At 37.4% G+C, this 18,414-nt stretch overlaps 1 protein-coding gene across 1 annotated transcript in view; it reads right to left on the reverse strand.

The window, feature by feature from the left end:
• Positions 1-3,451: 3,451 nt before the first annotated feature.
• Positions 3,452-18,414, reverse strand: part of LOC133655240 (peripheral myelin protein 22-like) — a 24,836-nt gene continuing 9,873 nt past the window's right edge. The window contains exons 4-5 of the mRNA XM_062055213.1: positions 15,389-15,529; positions 3,452-4,818 (exon numbers count right to left, since the gene is read on the reverse strand). Of these exons, the coding sequence (XP_061911197.1) occupies positions 4,658-4,818; positions 15,389-15,529 (302 nt within the window). The 3' untranslated portion in view covers positions 3,452-4,657. The remainder of the gene's footprint in view (positions 4,819-15,388; positions 15,530-18,414) is intronic.

Here is an 18,414-nt window from a genome sequence, read left to right on the forward strand (position 1 = left end):
CACTTTAAACGATGTTGTGGGCCACTTTAAATAATGTTGCAGGCCTCCATAAACAATGTCGTTGGCTACATAAAACGATGTTGCAGGCAGCATTTAAAACGATGTTGCAGGCCACCTTAAAACAATGTAGCAGGCCAATTTAAACGATGTGGCGCTCCACTTTACACGATGTGGTGGCCCACAATAAAAGATGTGACGGGCCATTTTAAATGATGTGGCATGACATACAGACGTTTATCATTTGCCTTAAACGATTTTGCGGGTCACTTAAACGATGTTGCAGGCCACAATAAATGATGTTGCAGGCAAGTTTAAACGATATTGTGGACCACTTTAAATAATGTTGCAGGCCACCATAAATGATGTTGCAGGCCACTTTAAACGATTTTGTGCACCACTTTAAATAATGTTGCAGGCCAAAATAAACGATGTTGCAGGCCACTTTAAACGATGTTGTGGACCACTTTAATTAATGTTGCAGGCCACAATAAACGATATTGCAGGCTACTTAAACGATGTTGCAGGCCAAAATAAAAGCGATGTTGCAGGCTACATTAAAACAATGTTGCAGGCCAATTTTAAAACAATGTTGCAGGCCGAATTAAAACTATGTTGCATGCCACTTTAAAACGATGTTGCAGGCCACATTTAAAACAATGTTGCAGGCCGATTTTAAAACGATGTTGCAGGCCACCTTAAAACAATGTAGCAGGCCAGATTTAAACGATGTGGCGCTCCACTTTACACGATGTGGTGGCCCACAATAAAAGATGTGACGGGCCACTTTAAATGAAGTGGCATGCCATACAGACGTTTATCATTTGCCTTAAACGATTTTGCGGGTCATTTTAAACGATGTTGCAGGCCACCATAAATGATGTTGCAGGCCAGTTTAAACGATGTTGTGGACCACTTTAAATAATGTCGCAGGCCAAAATAAACGATGTTGCAGGCCACTTTAAACGATGTTGTGGACCAATTTAAATAATGTTGCAGGCCACAATAAACGATGTTGCAGGCTACTTAAACGATGTTGCAGGCCAAAATAAAAGTGATGTTGCAGGCCACTTTTAAAACAATGTTGCAGGCCAATTTTAAAACAATGTTGCAGGCCACATTAAAAAGATTTTGCAGGCCACATTAAAACAATGTTGCAGGCTGAATTTAAAACGATTTTGCAGGCCACATTAAAACAATGTTGCAGGCCACTTTAACACGATGTTGTGGGCCACTTTATATAATGTTGCAGGCCATAATAAACAATGTTGCAGGCTACTTAAACGATGTTACAGGCCACTTTAAAAACGATGTTGCAGGTCACTTTAAAAACAATGTTGCAGGCCATTTAAAAACAATGTCGCAGGCCAAATTAAAAATGATGTTGCAGGCCAAGTTTAAAGGATGTTGCAGGCCACGATAAACAATGTTGCAGGCCACTTAAACGATGTTGCAGGCCACTTTAAACGATGTTGTGGGCGATGTTGCAGGCCACTATAAACAATGTTGCAGGCCAATTAAACGATGTTGCAGGCCATTTTAAAAAAGATGTCGCAGGCCAGTTTAAAAACTATGTCGCAGGCCACTTTAAAAATGATGTTGCAGGCCAATTTTAAAGGATGTTGCAGGCCACTATAAATTATGTTGCAGGCCACTTAAACGATGTTTCAGGCCACTTAAACGATGTTGCAGGCCATGTTAAAAAAGATGTCACAGGCCACATTAAAAACGATGTCGCAGGCCACATTAAAAATTATGTTGTAGGTCACTTTTAAAGGATGTTGCAGGCCACGATAAACGATGTTGCAGGGCACTTTAAACAATGTTGTGGGTTGATTTAAATAATGTTGCAGGCCAAGATAAAAAATGTTGCAGGCTACTTAAACAATGTTGCAGGCCAATTTAAACGATGTTGCAGAGCACTTTAAACAATGTTGTGGGTTGATTTAAATAATGTTGCAGGCCACTATAAAAAATGTTGCAGGCTACTTAAACGATGTTGCAGGCTACTTAAACGATATTGCAGGCCAATTTAAACGATGTTGCAGGCTACTTAAACAATGTTGCAGGCTACTTAAACGATGTTGCAGGCCAATTTAAACAATGTTGCAGGCTACTTAAACAATGTTGCAGGCCAAAATAAGAACTATGTTGCAGGCAGCATTTAAAACGACGCCGCAGGCCACATTAAAAAACGATGTTGCAGGTCACATTAAAAACGATGTTGCAGGCCATTTCAAAAACGATGTTGCAGGCGAGTTTAAAAACGATGTTGCAGGCCACCTTAAAAACGATGTTGCAGGCCAATTTAAAAACGATGTTGCAGGCCACATTAAAAACGATGTTGCAGGCCACCTTAAAAACGATGTTGCAGGCCAATTTAAAAACGATGTTGCAGGCCACCTTGAAAACGATGTTGCAGGCCACATTAAAAATTATGTTGTAGGCCAATTTTAAAGGATGTTGCAGGCCACAATAAACGATGTTGCAGGGCACTTTAAACAATGTTGCAGGCCAAAATAAAAACTATTTTGCAGGCAGGTTTTAAAACGACGCCGCAGGCCACATTAAAAACGATGTTGCAGGTCACATTGAAAACGATTTTGCAGGCCATTTTAAAAACTATGTTGCAGGCGAGTTTAAAAACAATGTTGCAGGCCATTTTAAAAACGATGTTGCAGGCCACATTAAAAACGATGTTGCAGGCCAATTTAAAAACGATGTTGCAGACCACCTTAAAAACGATGTTGCAGGCCACATTAAAACGCTGCATCGTTTTGAGGTTCTCCGTGGCACGCCTCAAACGATGTGGCAGACCGCTTTAAACGATGTGGCGGGTCAGATTTGGTCACACAGGCCTTGAGTAACCCACTCAGTGGCCTGAGATGGGTAGGTTGTGAGTTCAAACCCCGGCCGAGTCATACCAAAGACTATAAAAATGGGAGCCATTACCTCCCTGCTTGCCACTCAGCATCGAGGCTTGGAATTTGGGGGGTGAAATCACCAAAAATGATCCCCGGGCGCGGCCACTGCTCCTGCTCACTGCTCCCCTCACCTCCCAGGGTGTGAACAAGGGTGATGGGTCATAATGCAGAGGACAAATTCCACCACACCTCGTGTGTGTGTGTGACAATCATTGCTACTTTAACTTTGCTGCTTCTCCTTTAAAACGCAACCGTCAGCAGCTTCTTCATATTTTCCTGGATACATGCTTGGGTGTTTTTTCAATGTCGCGGGCTCGCAGTGCTACGCTCCGACTGCTTCACCAAAGTTCGCTCGCTCCACGCTCTGACATGTTGTTGATGAAACGCACGCTGCCATCTAGTGGCGGGGAGGCTCATGACACCATTTTTTTTTTTTTTTGCTGGCAACACAATTTAAATTGTTTTTATTTTTCAGGTGATTAAAATGTCACTCTTGAGGAAAAGACGGCAACAATTGTCCCTGGAGGGCGTTGTTGGTGGTCAAAGACGTCCTCTTTAATGGGTACACTTGAACACAGTTAGCAGCGTGCTAATATGCTTCAGTCAACACAACACACAGCAACTAAGTGGAGGGGGGGGTGGTCAGTCGTCATCAGAGTGCACCTCCTCCCACTGGACCCGCACGTCGACATGCATGAGACTCTACCACATGTGACGTCCACACTTCAAAACATACTTTACTGGCTTCGTGCTCGTCGTCTTGCAGGGAACATTTCATACAAAGCGAGTGGTTGGAAATTAGTTTTTATTTTCACCTCATAGCCCTGCTAGTGTGCGTGTGTGTGTGCGTGTGTGTGTGTGTGTGTGTGTGTGCGTGTGTGTGTGTGTGTGTGTGTGTGTGTGCATGGCTGCATCTTTTTTTTAAATCCCGCATGCATCAAGTAAATACTTCAGTCCCTTTTTTATTCTTTTGTCCGAGAAATACGTCAGCGCTAGCTAGCTAATAGTTTAATGCCGTTCAGGGGAGCGCCGGCGGCACACACGTATGAGGGGGTACAGGCTGCAGCAGGTCAAAGTTCAAGTAGGCAGATGTTTGGCGTACTCTTCGGCGGTCACAAAGTGGGAAAAACCAAAAGAACGAGACGGAAGCTGCCAAGCGGGTTACGCGTGGTAATTAATCATTCTATGCTAGCTGTCATGAACACCCAACGTAGCGTAGCTTTAACCTTGGTAGTCATGAAGAGGAATGATACATATTTTTTAGAATATCGTAGCACCATCATTTTTTTTTGTTGTTTGTTGAAAAGAAGTAATAGAAAAAGAAAAAAAAAAATAGACGACGGAGAGTAAAAAGAAATGGAACAATGCTATGCTAGCTACACGCGGGTGTTAACACTCGTCTGTTTAATAACGCAAACTTCTTTTTTTTTAATTTTTTTTTTCACGTAACATGCAATTTTTGGTTAATTTCGGTTAATCCCTTTGGCAAAAAAAAAACAAAAACAAAGTTGTAATGATGTTACAAACAAACGCTGAGGCACTTAATGAAGCTGACGTGACGGAGCAACACAAAAACTATGTACACGTATGTAAAAGTGTTACATTATAAATAGGTTTTAAACCATAGATACTATATACATCTTCAGACAGTGATGGTTGCTTTGGGCGTTGGCGAGTGGTCACCGTGGCGGGAGGTGGGGGGGGCGGGGGGGGCCAGGGTTCAGGCGGGGGCCGGCTCATTCTCGCTTCCTCAGGATGACGTAGATGAGCCCGCTGATCAGCGCCAGGGGGAAGGCCACCCACGCCAGGATGTAGGAGTAGCCGAAGACGTCCTTCTCGGGCACCCAGTCCGGACTCATCACCGTGTAGATGATGGCGCCGCTCATCACGAACAAGCCTGGAAGGGAGAGAAAGAAAAAAAAAAAACGGGACTTTTCGATACGGTTTGCCTTATTTGGTCATATGTTCCTGCCCTCAAAACATGTCATGTCAAAACACCGAAACGTCGTAACCCGAATTGTCAGCAGGAAACGTCGTAACACGAAACGTCGTAACATTAAACATTGTAACATGACACTTTGCAACATTAGGCACTGTAGCACAGAACTTGACGTGGAACGCGACAAGAAACATCGTAACATGAAACAACGTAACAGCAAACAACGTCAACACAAATGATCGTAACATGAAACGTCATAACATTGAAAAAACGTAATGTCAAAATAAATGATCGTAGCACGAAACGTTACGGGAAACGTCATAACATTAAACATTGTGTAACACGACATGTCGTAACATGACCCCCAACTGTAACATGAGACGTCGTAACATTAAACGTTGGAACACGGAACATTGTAACATTGTTACGTTGAAACACGCGACATTGTAGCACAAAACATTGTAACATTGTTACGTCGAAACACGGTAGCACAAAACATTGTAACATGAAACATCGTAGCACGAAACATCGTAACACGAAATTCCGTCACACTAAACATCGTAACACAAAACACCGTAACACCGTAATGGTCATATGTTCTTTCCCTCAAAATATGTAATGTCAAAACATCGAAACGTCGTAACATGAAGTGTCGTAACCCGAGTTGTCAGCAGGGAACGTCGTAACACGAAACGTCGTAACACGAAACGTCGTAACATTAAACATTGTAACATGACACTTTGCAACATTAGGCACTGTAGCACAGAACTTGACGTGGATCGCGACAAGAAACATCGTAACATGAAACAACGTAACAGCAAACAACATCAACACAAATGATCGTAACATGAAACGTCATAACATTGAAAAAACGTAATGTCAAAATAAATGATCATAGCACGAAACATTGTTACAAGAAACGTCATAACATTAAACAGTGTTTAACACGACATGTCGTAACATGACCCCCAAACGTAACATGAGACGTCGTAACATTAAACGTTGGAACACGGAACATTGTAACATTGTTACGTCGAAACACGGGACGTTGTAGCACAAAACATTGTGACATTGTTACGTCGAAACACGGAACATTGTAGCACAAAACATTGTAACATGAAACATCGTAGCACGAAACATCGTAACACGAAATGCCGTAACACTAAACGTCGTAACACAAAACACCGTAACACCGTAATGGTCATATGTTCTTTCCCTCAAAATATGTAATGTCAAAACATCGAAACGTCGTAACATGAAGTGTCGTAACCCGAGTTGTCTGCAGGAAACGTCGTAACACGAAACGTCGTAACACGAAACGTCGAAACACGAAACGTCGTAACATTAAACATTGTAACATGACACTTTGCAACATTAGGCACTGTAGCACAGAACTTAACGTGGAACGCGACAAGAAACATCGTAACATGAAACAACGTAACAGCAAACAACGTCAACACAAATGATCGTAACATGAAACGTCATAACATTGAAAAAACGTAATGTCAAAATAAATGATCATAGCACGAAACATTGTTACGAGAAACGTCATAACATTAAACAGTGTGTAACACGACATGTCGTAACATGACCCCCACACGTAACATGAGACGTCGTAACATTAAACGTTGGAACACGGAACATTGTAACATTGTTACGTCGAAACACGCGACGTTGCAGCACAAAACATTGTGACATTGTTACGTCGAAACACGTAACATTGTAGCACAAAACATTGTAACATGAAACATCGTAGCACGAAACATCGTAACACGAAATTCCGTCACACTAAACATCGTAACACAAAACACCGTAACACCGTAATGGTCATATGTTCTTTCCCTCAAAATATGTAACGTCAAAACATCGAAACGTCGTAACATGAATTGTCGTAACCCGAGTTGTCTGCAGGAAACATCGTGACACGAAATGTCTGAACACGAAACGTCGTAACGTTAAACATTGTCACATGAAACTTCATCACATTAGGCACTGTAGCACAGAACTTGACGTTGAACGCGACAAGAAACATCGTAACATGAAACAACGTAACAGCAAACAACGTCAACACAAATGATCGTAACATGAAACGTCATAACATTGAAAAAACGTAATGTCAAAATAAATTATCATAACACGAAACATTGTTACAAGAAACGTCATAACATTAAACATTGTGTAACACGACATGTCGTAACATGACCCCCAACTGTAACATGAGACGTCGTAACATTAAACGTTGGAACACGGAACATTGTAACATTGTTACGTCGAAACACGCGACGTTGCAGCACAAAACATTGTAACACTGTTACGTCGAAACACGGTAGCACAAAACATTGTAACATGAAACATCGTAGCACGAAACATCGTAACACGAAATGCCGTCACACTAAACGTCGTAACACAAAACACCGTAGCACCGTAATGGTCATATGTTCTTTCCCTCAAAATATGTAATGTCAAAACATCGAAATGTCATAACATGAAGTGTCGTAACCCGAGTTGTCTGAAGGAAACGTCGTAACACGACATGTCTGAACACGAAACGTCGTGACGTTAAACATTGTAACATGACACTTTGTAACATTAGGCACTGTAGCACATAACTTAACGTGGAACGCGACAAGAAACATCGTAACATGAAACAACGTAACATCAAACAACGTCAACACAAATGATCGTAACATGAAACGTCATAACATTGAAAAAACGTAATGTCAAAATAAATGATCATAACACGAAACATTGTTACAAGAAACGTCATAACATTAAACATTGTGTAACACGACATGTCGTAACATGACCCCCAACTGTAACATGAGATGTCGTAACATTAAACGTTGGAACACGGAACATTGTAACATTGTTACGTCGAAACACGGAACATTGTAGCACAAAACATTGTGACATTGTTACGTCGAAAGACGTAACGTTGTAGCACAAAACATTGTAACATGAAACATCGTAGCACGAAACATCGTAACATGAAATGCCGTCACACTAAACATCGTAACACAAAACACCGTAACACCGTAATGGTCATATGTTCTTTCCCTCAAAATATGTAATGTCAAAACATCGAAACGTCGTAACATGAAGTGTCGTAACCCAAATTTTCAGCAGGGAACGTCGTAACACGAAATTTCTGAACACGAAACGTCGTAACATTAAACATTGCAACATGAAACTTCATCACATTAGGCACTGTATCACAGAACTTGACGTGGAACGCGACAAGAAACATCGTAACATGAAACGTAACATGAGACGTCGTAACATTAAACGTTGGAACACGGAACATTGTAACATTGTTACGTTGATACACGCGACATTGTAGCACAAAACATTGTGACATTGTTACGTCGAAACACGGAACATTGTAGCACAAAACATTGTAACATTGTTACATCGAAACATGAAACATCATAGCACGAAACATCGTAACACGAAATGCCGTCACACTAAACATCGTAACACAAAACACCGTAACACCGTAATGGTCATATGTTCTTTCCCTCAAAATATGTAATGTCAAAACATCGAAACGTCGTAACATGAAGTGTCGTAACCCGAATTGTCAGCAGGGAACGTCGTAACACGAAATGTCTGAACACGAAACGTCGTGACGTTAAACATTGTAACATGAAACTTCGTCACATTAGGCACTGTAGCACAGAACTTAACGTGGAACGAGACAAGAAACATCGTAACATGAAACAACGTAACAGCAAACAACGTCAACACAAATGATCGTAACATGAAACGTCACAAAATTGAAAAAACGTAATGTCAAAATAAATGATCATAGCACGAAACACTGTTACGAGAAACGTCATAACATTAAACATTGTGTAACACGACATGTCGTAACATGACCCCCAACTGTAACATGAGACGTCGTAACATTAAACGTTGGAACACGGAACATTGTAACATTGTTACGTCGAAACACGCGACATTGTAGCACAAAACATTGTGACATTGTTACGTCGAAACACGGAACATTGTAGCACAAAACATTGTAACATGAAACATCGTAGCACGAAACATCGTAACACGAAATGCCGTAACACTAAACGTCGTAACACAAAACACCGTAACACCGTAATGGTCATATGTTCTTTCCCTCAAAATATGTAATGTCAAAACATCGAAATGTTGTAACATGAAGTGTCGTAACCCGAGTTGTCTGCAGGAAACGTCGTAACACGACATGTCTGAACACGAAACGTTGTGACGTTAAACATTGTAACATGAAACTTCGTAACATTAGGCACTGTAGCACAGAACTTAACGTGGAACGCGACAAGAAACATCGTAACATGAAACAACGTAACAGCAAACAACGTAACAGCAAACAACATCAACACAAATGATCGTAACATGAAACGTCATAACATTGAAAAACGTAATGTCAAAATAAATGATCATAACACGAAACATTGTTACAAGAAACGTCATAACATTAAACATTGTGTAACACGACATGTCGTAACATGACCCCCAAAAAGTAACATGAGACGTCATAACATTAAACGTTGGAACACGGAACATTGTAACATTGTTACGTCGAAACACGGAACATTGTAGCACAAAACATTGTAACATTGTTACGTCGAAACACGTAACATTGTAGCACAAAACATTGTAACATGAAACATCGTAGCACGAAACATCGTAACACGAAATGCCGTAACACTATACATCGTAACACAAAACACCGTAACACCGTAATGGTCATATGTTCTTTCCCTCAAAATATGTAGTGTCAAAACATCGAAACGTCGTAACATGAAGTGTCATAACATTAAACATTGTTTAACAGGAAACACAAAGTCTGAACACGAAACGTCGTAACATTGTAACATGAAACTTCGTAACAATAGGCACAGTAGCACAGAACTTAACGTGGAACGCGACAAGAAACATTGTAACATGAAACGATGTAACAGCAAACAATGTCAAAACAAATGACCATAACACAAAACATCGCTACATGAAACGTCACATCACTGAAAAACGTAACGTCAAAGTAAACAATCATGACACGATACATTGTTACATGAAACATCATAACATTAAACATTGTGTAACAAGAAACGTTGTAACAAAAAATGTCTGAACACGAAACGTCGTAACATTAAACATTGTAACATGAAACATTGTAACATGAAACTTCGTAACATTAGGCACTGTAGCACAGAACTTAACATGAAATGCGACAAGAAATGTTGTAACAGAAAATTTCGTAATATGAAATGTCGTACAACGAAATGTTGTAACACGAAATGCCGTAACACGAAACGTTGTAACATTAAGCACTGTAACACGAAACTTAACATGAAATGTGACAAGAAACATTGCAACATGAAACAATGTAACATCAAATATTGTAAAACGTAATATCAAAACGTAACACAAATTATCATAACACAAAACATTGTAACATGAAACGTCATAACATGAAACATCGTAACATGAAAGTTCAAAACACCAAATGTAACATGAAACGTCGTAACATTAAACATTGTAACGCGGAACATTGTAACACAAAACATAACAGCAAACACTAATACGAAATGTCAAAACATGAAACATCGTAAAATGAAACATAACACAAATTATTGTCACATTAAATGTCATACCAGTAAATGTAACGCAAAATGTCAAAACATGTAACATTGTAGTACAAAACATTGCAACATGAAACATCGTAACACAAAATGTCGTAGCACTAAACATCGTAACACAAAACACCTTAACACGAAATGTCGTAACATTAAACATTGAAACACAAAACGTAACATGAAATGTCGTAACATGAAATGTCGTAGCACGAAACGTCGTATCATGAAACGCTGTGTCATGAAACATTGTAACACAAAACATCATGACACGAAACGTTGTAACATGTAACACCGTAACAGGAAATGTCCTAACATGAAACGTTGTAACATGAAACGTTGTAACACGAAACAGTGTAACATGAAATATTGCAAGACGAAACATTGTAACATGAAACTTTATAACACTAAGCATTGTAATATGGAATGTAACAAACGTAACACCAAACGTTGTAACACGAAATGTCAAAACAGGAAAACTAAAACGGAAAGTTGTGACATGAAATGCCATAACACGAAAGGTTTTAACATTAAACATTGTAACACAACATATCAGCACGAAAATTCATAACACAAAACATCATAACACAAAACATTGTAATATGAAGTGTAATAATATCAAGCATTGTAACAAGGACCTTAAGACGAAAAGTCGTAACATGAAACATAACATGAAACGATTTAATCGCAAACATTGCAACGAAACGCGAAAAACGCGAAAAATCTAAACATCTTGACAAAAATTATCATAACATTAAACATTGTAACACGAAACATTGTAACATGAAACGTCGCAACGCGAAATGTCAAAACATGAATTGTCGTAACACAAAATGTCTGAACACGGAAAGTCGTAAAATAAACATTGTAACATGAAACGTCATAACATTAAGGACTGTAACACGGAACTTAACACAAAATGTGACAAGAAATATTGAAACATGAAACGTCATAACATTAAACACTGTAACACGAAACGTAACACGAAACGTAACACGAAACGTAACACGAAACGTAACACGAAACATAACACGAAACGTAACACGAAACGTAACACAAAACGTAACACGAAACAGTGTAACATGATAGGTCAAAACATTGTAACATGAATATCAAAACACGGAACGTAACACGAAACATTGTAACAAGAAATGTCAAAACACGAAACGTTGCAACACGAAACGTCGTAACACGAAACGTTGCAACACGAAACGTCCTAACACAAAACGTCCTAACACAAAATGTCCTAAAACGAAATGTCAAAACAGGAAAGGTAACACAAAACGTTGTGACATGAAACACCATAACACTAAGTGTTTTAACATTGAACATTTAAGCACTGAATGTAACACAAAACATTGTAACATGAAGCATAATAACATTAAGCACTGTAATACGGAACTTACCACGAAAGGTCGTAACATGAAACATTAAAACATGAGACGATTTAACTGCAAAGTTTGTACCGCGAGGAATAGAAACATAACACAAATTATCACACTAAATGTCGTAACATGAAACATTCTAATACGAAATGTCAAAACATGAAATGTCGCAACACGAAATGTTGTAACATGAAATGTCGTAACATGAAATGTCGTAACATGACATGTCGTAACATGAAATGTCGTAACCTGAATTGTCAACATAAAACGTTGTAACACGAAATGTCTGAACACGAAATGTCGTAACATTAAGCGTTGTAACACAGAACATTGTGACATGAAACTTCATAACATCAAGCACTGTAACATGGAACTTAACATGACATGACAAAGAGCATTGTAACATGAAACGTCGGAACGTAACGCAAATTATTATAACACATAACATTGTAACACATTATTATAACACATAACATTGTAACATGAAACATCGTAACATTAAACACTGTAACACGAAACGTCGTAACATGAAACATCGTAACATAACATTTCAAAACACGAAGCGCAACACAAAACATCGTAACATTAAACATTGTAACACGAAAGATAACAGCAAACACTGTAAAAATGTCAAAACATGAAACATCATTGTTGTAACATAAAACGTCATAACAGCAAATGCAACACGAAACGTTGTAACACGTAAAATTGTTGCACGAAACATCGTAACACGAAATGTCGTCGCATTAAACGCAATACGAAACGTCGTAACCGGAAACATTGTAACATGAGACAATGTAACAGCAAACACTGTAACACAAAATGTCAAAACATGAAACATCATTGTTGTAACATAAAACATCATAACAGCAAATGCAACACGAAACGTTGTAACACGTAAAATTGTTGCACGAAACATCGTAACACAAAATGAAAACATAACCCGAAACATTGTAACATGAGAAGATGTAACAGCAAACACTGTAACACGAAATGTCAAAACATGAAACATCGTAACACGAAACGTCATAACACAAATAATTGTAACACAAAACGTCATAACAGCAAATGTAACACAAAATGTTGTAACCCGTAACACAAAATGTCGTCACGTTAAACGTAATACGTAACCCGAAACATTGTAACATGAGACGATGTAACAGCAAACATTATAACGTAAAACCTCGTAACACATGTAGACATGTCAAGCAGTCCCTAAAATGGTCGCCCGTCACTTACCACGAAAGGTCGTAACATGAAACATTATAACATGAGACGATTTAACTGCAAAGTTTGTACCGCGAACAATAGAAACATGACATAAATTATCATACCATGACACATTGTAACACTAAATGTCGAAACATGAAACATTGTAATATGAAATGTCGTGACACGAAACGTCGTGACATGAAATGTCTTAACCCGAATTGTCAACATGAAACGTTGTAACACGAAATGTCTGAACACGAAATGTCTGAACACGAAACATTGTAACATTAAATGTTGTAACACAGAACATTGTAACATGAAACTTCAAACATTGAGCACTGTAACACTGAATTTAACATGACATGACAAAGAACATTGTAACATGAAACGTCGAAACGTAACGCAAATTATTATAACACAAAACATTAAACACTGTAACACAAAACGTTGTAACATGAAACATCGTAACATAACATTTCAAAACACGAAATGTAACACAAAATAGTGTAACATTAAACATTGTAACACAGAACACTGTAACATGAAAATCAACAGCAAACACTGTAACACGAAATGTCAAAACATAAAACATTGTAACGCGAAACATCATAACATAAATTATTGTAACATAAAACGTCATAACGGCAAATGTAACATGAAACATTGTAACACGTAAAGTTGTTGCATGAAACATCGTAACACAAAATGTCGTCACATTAAGCATTGTAACACGGAACAAATTGTAACACGAAAGATAACAGCAAACACTGTAACACGAAATGTCAAAACATGAAACATCGTAACACAAAATGTCAAAACATGAAACATCGTAACGCAAAACGTCATAGCACAAATCATTGTAACATAAAACGTCATAACAGCAAATGTAACACGAAACGTAACACGTAAAGTTGTTGCACGAAACATTGTAACACAAAATGTCGTCTTATTAATCGTAATACATAACCCAAAACATTGTAACATGAGACAATGTAACAGCAAACACTGCAACACGAATTGTCAAAACATGAAACATCGTAACACGAAACGTCATAACACAAATTATTGTAACACAAAACGTCATAAGGGCAAATGTAACACGAAACTTTGTAACACGTAAAATTGTTGCATGCAACATCGTAACACAAAATGTCGTCACATTAAACGCAATACGTAACCCGAAACATTGTAACATGAGACGATGTAACAGCAAACACTGTAACACAAAATGTCAAAACATGAAACATCGTAACACGAAAAGTCATAACACAAATTATTGTAACATAAAACGTCATAACGGCAAATGTAACACGAAACTTTGTAACACGTAAAATTGTTGCACGCAACATCGTAACACAAAATGTCGTCACATTAAACGTAATACGTAACCGGAAACATTGTAACATGAGACGATGTAACAGCAAACACTGTAACACGAAATGTCAAAACATGAAACATCGTAACACGAAAAGTCATAACACAAATTATTGTAACATAAAACGTCATAACAGCAAATGTAACAGAAAACTTTGTAACACGTAAAATTGTTGCACGCAACATCGTAACACAAAATGTCGTCACATTAAACGCAATACGTAACCCGAAACATTGTAACATGAGACAATGTAACAGCAAACACTGCAACACGAATTGTCAAAACATGAAACATCGTAACACAAAACGTCATAACACAAATGATTGTAACACAAAACGTTATAAGGGCAAATGTAACACGTAAAATTGTTGCACGCAACATCGAACACAAAATGTTGTCACGTTAAACGTAATACGTAACCGGAAACATTGTAACACGAGACGATGTAACAGCAAACACTGCAACACGAATTGTCAAAACATGAAACATCGTAACACGAAATGTCGTCGCATTAAACGCAATACGAAACGTCGTAACCGGAAACATTGTAACATGAGACGATGTAACAGCAAACACTGTAACACGAACTGTCAAAACATGAAACATCGTAACACGAAATGTCGTCGCATTAAACGCAATACGAAACGTTGTAACCGGAAACATTGTAACATGAGACGATGTTACAGCAAACATTGCAACGTAACACACGTAAACATGTCAAGCCGTCCCTAAAACGGTCGCCCGTCTCTCATGCTTTTGTCCACTTAGGTTGCCTCGCCTCGGCAGGAACCGAAACCGAAAGTTAACCGGAAGTGGGTCCAGTGTGTTCGATTCTGAGGCGATCTTTTTTCTGCCAAGCGGGGGGTGAACGTGTTCCTCGGACGCGACACGCTAAGTCTGCCGTGACAACATCGCACGGGGGTACTCACTGGCGAGGATCTGGAAGGTTCCGGTGACGAAGAAGCGGCCGCCCTTCTGCAGAGTGAAGAGCTGGCAGAAGAAGAGGAAGAGCGACAGGCAGCTGAAGATGATGGACAGGATCATGAGGGCCTGCACCGCCTGGATCCACTCTGCACGCACGCAAAAAAACACACAATCGATGAGCGGCCCACTCGGCGCCGAACAAACGACAACGTAATGGATCCACCGGGGGATCGTATTCCCCTAAAAGCCCCGCCCCTCCCCCGCCTCGCTACAAATGTCCACCATCGACCCAGACTCCATTAACCCATTAAGTGGCCATGCTGGGAATTGACAACAACATTAGGAACAATTCTGCCTTCCAAACTAAATCACCGGGGCCAAAAAATATGAAGTGTAACTCACCAGCGTCGCCACTAGATGGAGACATTTCCTCCCACACTTCACTACCTGGATGCTGTCATTATTCATGTTTAAGTCTCTTTAAAAACACACCTTTGATGCTAAATTATGGGGAAAAAAAGCATGTTTACAAAGTACCGGCCTGCGGGGGTACGTTGTGGGCGTCTACCACATTTTTGTCCGTAGTTTCCGCCGGATTGAATGAAGAAATAGAAGCCGCACCGTAAAAAACAACGGTGGATTTTACGCTAAAGTTGCTACAAATTTACCGTAACACGCCGAATTACTGATTTTTTTAAGTTAATTTTTTACAGTAAAATTCTGTCTGAGCGGCAAGTTTTGTTTTGTAAAATCCTCAGTTGTCTTTACAGTATTTTACCGTAACTTTTTGTCAGCGCATCACTCTGAATTTGAAAAATGGTACTTTAAAATGTAATTTTTACCGTAAAATTCCGACAACTAAGCTGCTAGTTTTTTTGCACGTCAAAATCACAGAAGTACTGAGCCCCTAAAGGGACATGGGGGGGGGGGGGGAATTATTATTTATTTTTATATTTTTTTAGACATGTAAAAAGTTTCTCGTGCACACGAGAAACTTTTTATAAAGTTATTAAAAAAAAATTTTTTTTAATTCTAACATTATTCATGTTGAAAGTATTTTTTTTTTTTTGTATAACTTTATAAAAAGTTTCTCATGCGCACGAGATACATGTCTAAAAAAAAATACAATAAAAAAATTATTATTATTTTTTTTTTGATAACTTTTTATAAAGTTATAAAAAGAAAAAATGTAATTTTTTATTTTTTTTTAAACATGTATCTCGTGTGCACGAAAAACTTTCTCATGCGCACGAGAAACTTTTTTATAAAGTTATATAAAAAAAAAAAAATTTTTTTTAATTTGTTTATTTTTTTTAGACATGTCATTCATTATTCATGTTTAATGTATACTTTTTTTTTTTTGGATAACTTTATAAAAAGTTTCTCGTGTGCAAAAGATAGTTTCTCTTGTGCACGAGATACATGTCTAAAAAAAAATACAATAAAAAAATTATAATTTTTTATTTTTTTTTTGATAACTTTTTATAAAGTTATAAAAAGAAAACAATTTTTTTAATTTTTTTTTAAACATGTATCTCGTGCGCACGAGAAACTTTCTCGTGCGCACGAGAAACTTTTTTATAAAGTTATATGAAAAAAAAAATCAAATTTTTTTTAGACATGTCATTATTCATGTTTAAAGTATACTTTTTTTTTTGATAACTTTATAGAAAGTTTCTCGTGCGCACGAGATAGTTTCTCTTGCGCACGAGATACATGTCTAAAAAAAATACAATAAAAAAATTATAATTTTTAATTTTTTTTTTGATAACTTTTTATAAAGTTATAAAAAGAAAAAATGTAATTTTTTTTTTTTTTTTTTTTTTTTAAACATGTATCTCGTGTGCACGAGAAACTTTTTTATAAAGTTATATGAAAAAAAAAATCAAATTTTTTTTAATTTGTTTATTTTTTTTAGACATGTCATTATTCATGTTTAAAGTATACTTTTTTTTTGGATAACTTTATAAAAAGTTTCTTGTGCGCACGAGATAGTTTCTCTTGCGCACGAGATACATGTCTAAAAAAAAATAAAATAAAAAATAAATTATCATAAAATAAATTTCCCCCATGTCCCTTTAGGGGGTCCGTACAGAAGTACCGTTTTTCCGGCTTTTTTTTTTTCTTTTTACAGTGCATTACTGTACATTTTTAAAAAGTACCTTTTTGTTTTTACAGTAAGATTCTGGCCACTAAACTGTTTGTTTCTACATTTTTTTGTTTTTACAGTATTTTTACTATAACATCTCCCGACTTGTTTTCACAGTGCAGTACAGTAAATTGAAAAAAGTACCTTCTTGTTTTTACAGTAAAATTCTGGCCACTAGTTTTTGGGTTGTTTTTTTAACCATACAATTTATGGACACTGTTTTTACAGTGCATTACTGTAAATTGAACAATGGTAACTAAGCTGGTGACTCAGATGCCACTTTTTCAGTGCAAAATCTTTGGCCGTTGCTTTTACAGAATTTTAATGTAAAATCAACTTTTTTCCACTGCATTACTGTCTATTGAATACAGTACCACTTTTGATTTTACAGTAAAATTCTGGCAACCGAACTGACAGGTTTTTGTTTTTTTTTGTAAAATCGACAATTTTTTATTAGATTTTCTTTTACAGTATTTTACCGTAAAATCAACTTTTTTCCGCTGCATTACTGTCTGTTGAATACAGTACCACTTTTTTTTTTACAGTAAAATTCTGGCAACTGAACTGACATTTTTTTTTTTTTTTTTGCAAAATCGACTATTTAAAAAAAACGTTTTTTTACAGTATTTTACCGTAAAATCTACTTTTTTCCAGTGCATTACTGTCAATTGAATACAGTACCACTTTTGTTTTTACAGTAAAATTGTGGCAACTGAACTGACAGTTTTTTTTATTTTTTTTGCAAAAATCGACTATTTAAAAAAAAAAATGTTTTACAGTATTTTACTGTAAAATCAACTTTTTTCCACTGCATTACTGTCAATTGAATACAGTACCATTTCTGTTTTTACAGTAAAATTCTAGCAACTGAACTGACATTTT

Source organism: Entelurus aequoreus, linkage group LG08, assembly GCF_033978785.1.
Source record: "Entelurus aequoreus isolate RoL-2023_Sb linkage group LG08, RoL_Eaeq_v1.1, whole genome shotgun sequence".
NCBI classification, from domain to species: domain Eukaryota; kingdom Metazoa; phylum Chordata; class Actinopteri; order Syngnathiformes; family Syngnathidae; genus Entelurus; species Entelurus aequoreus.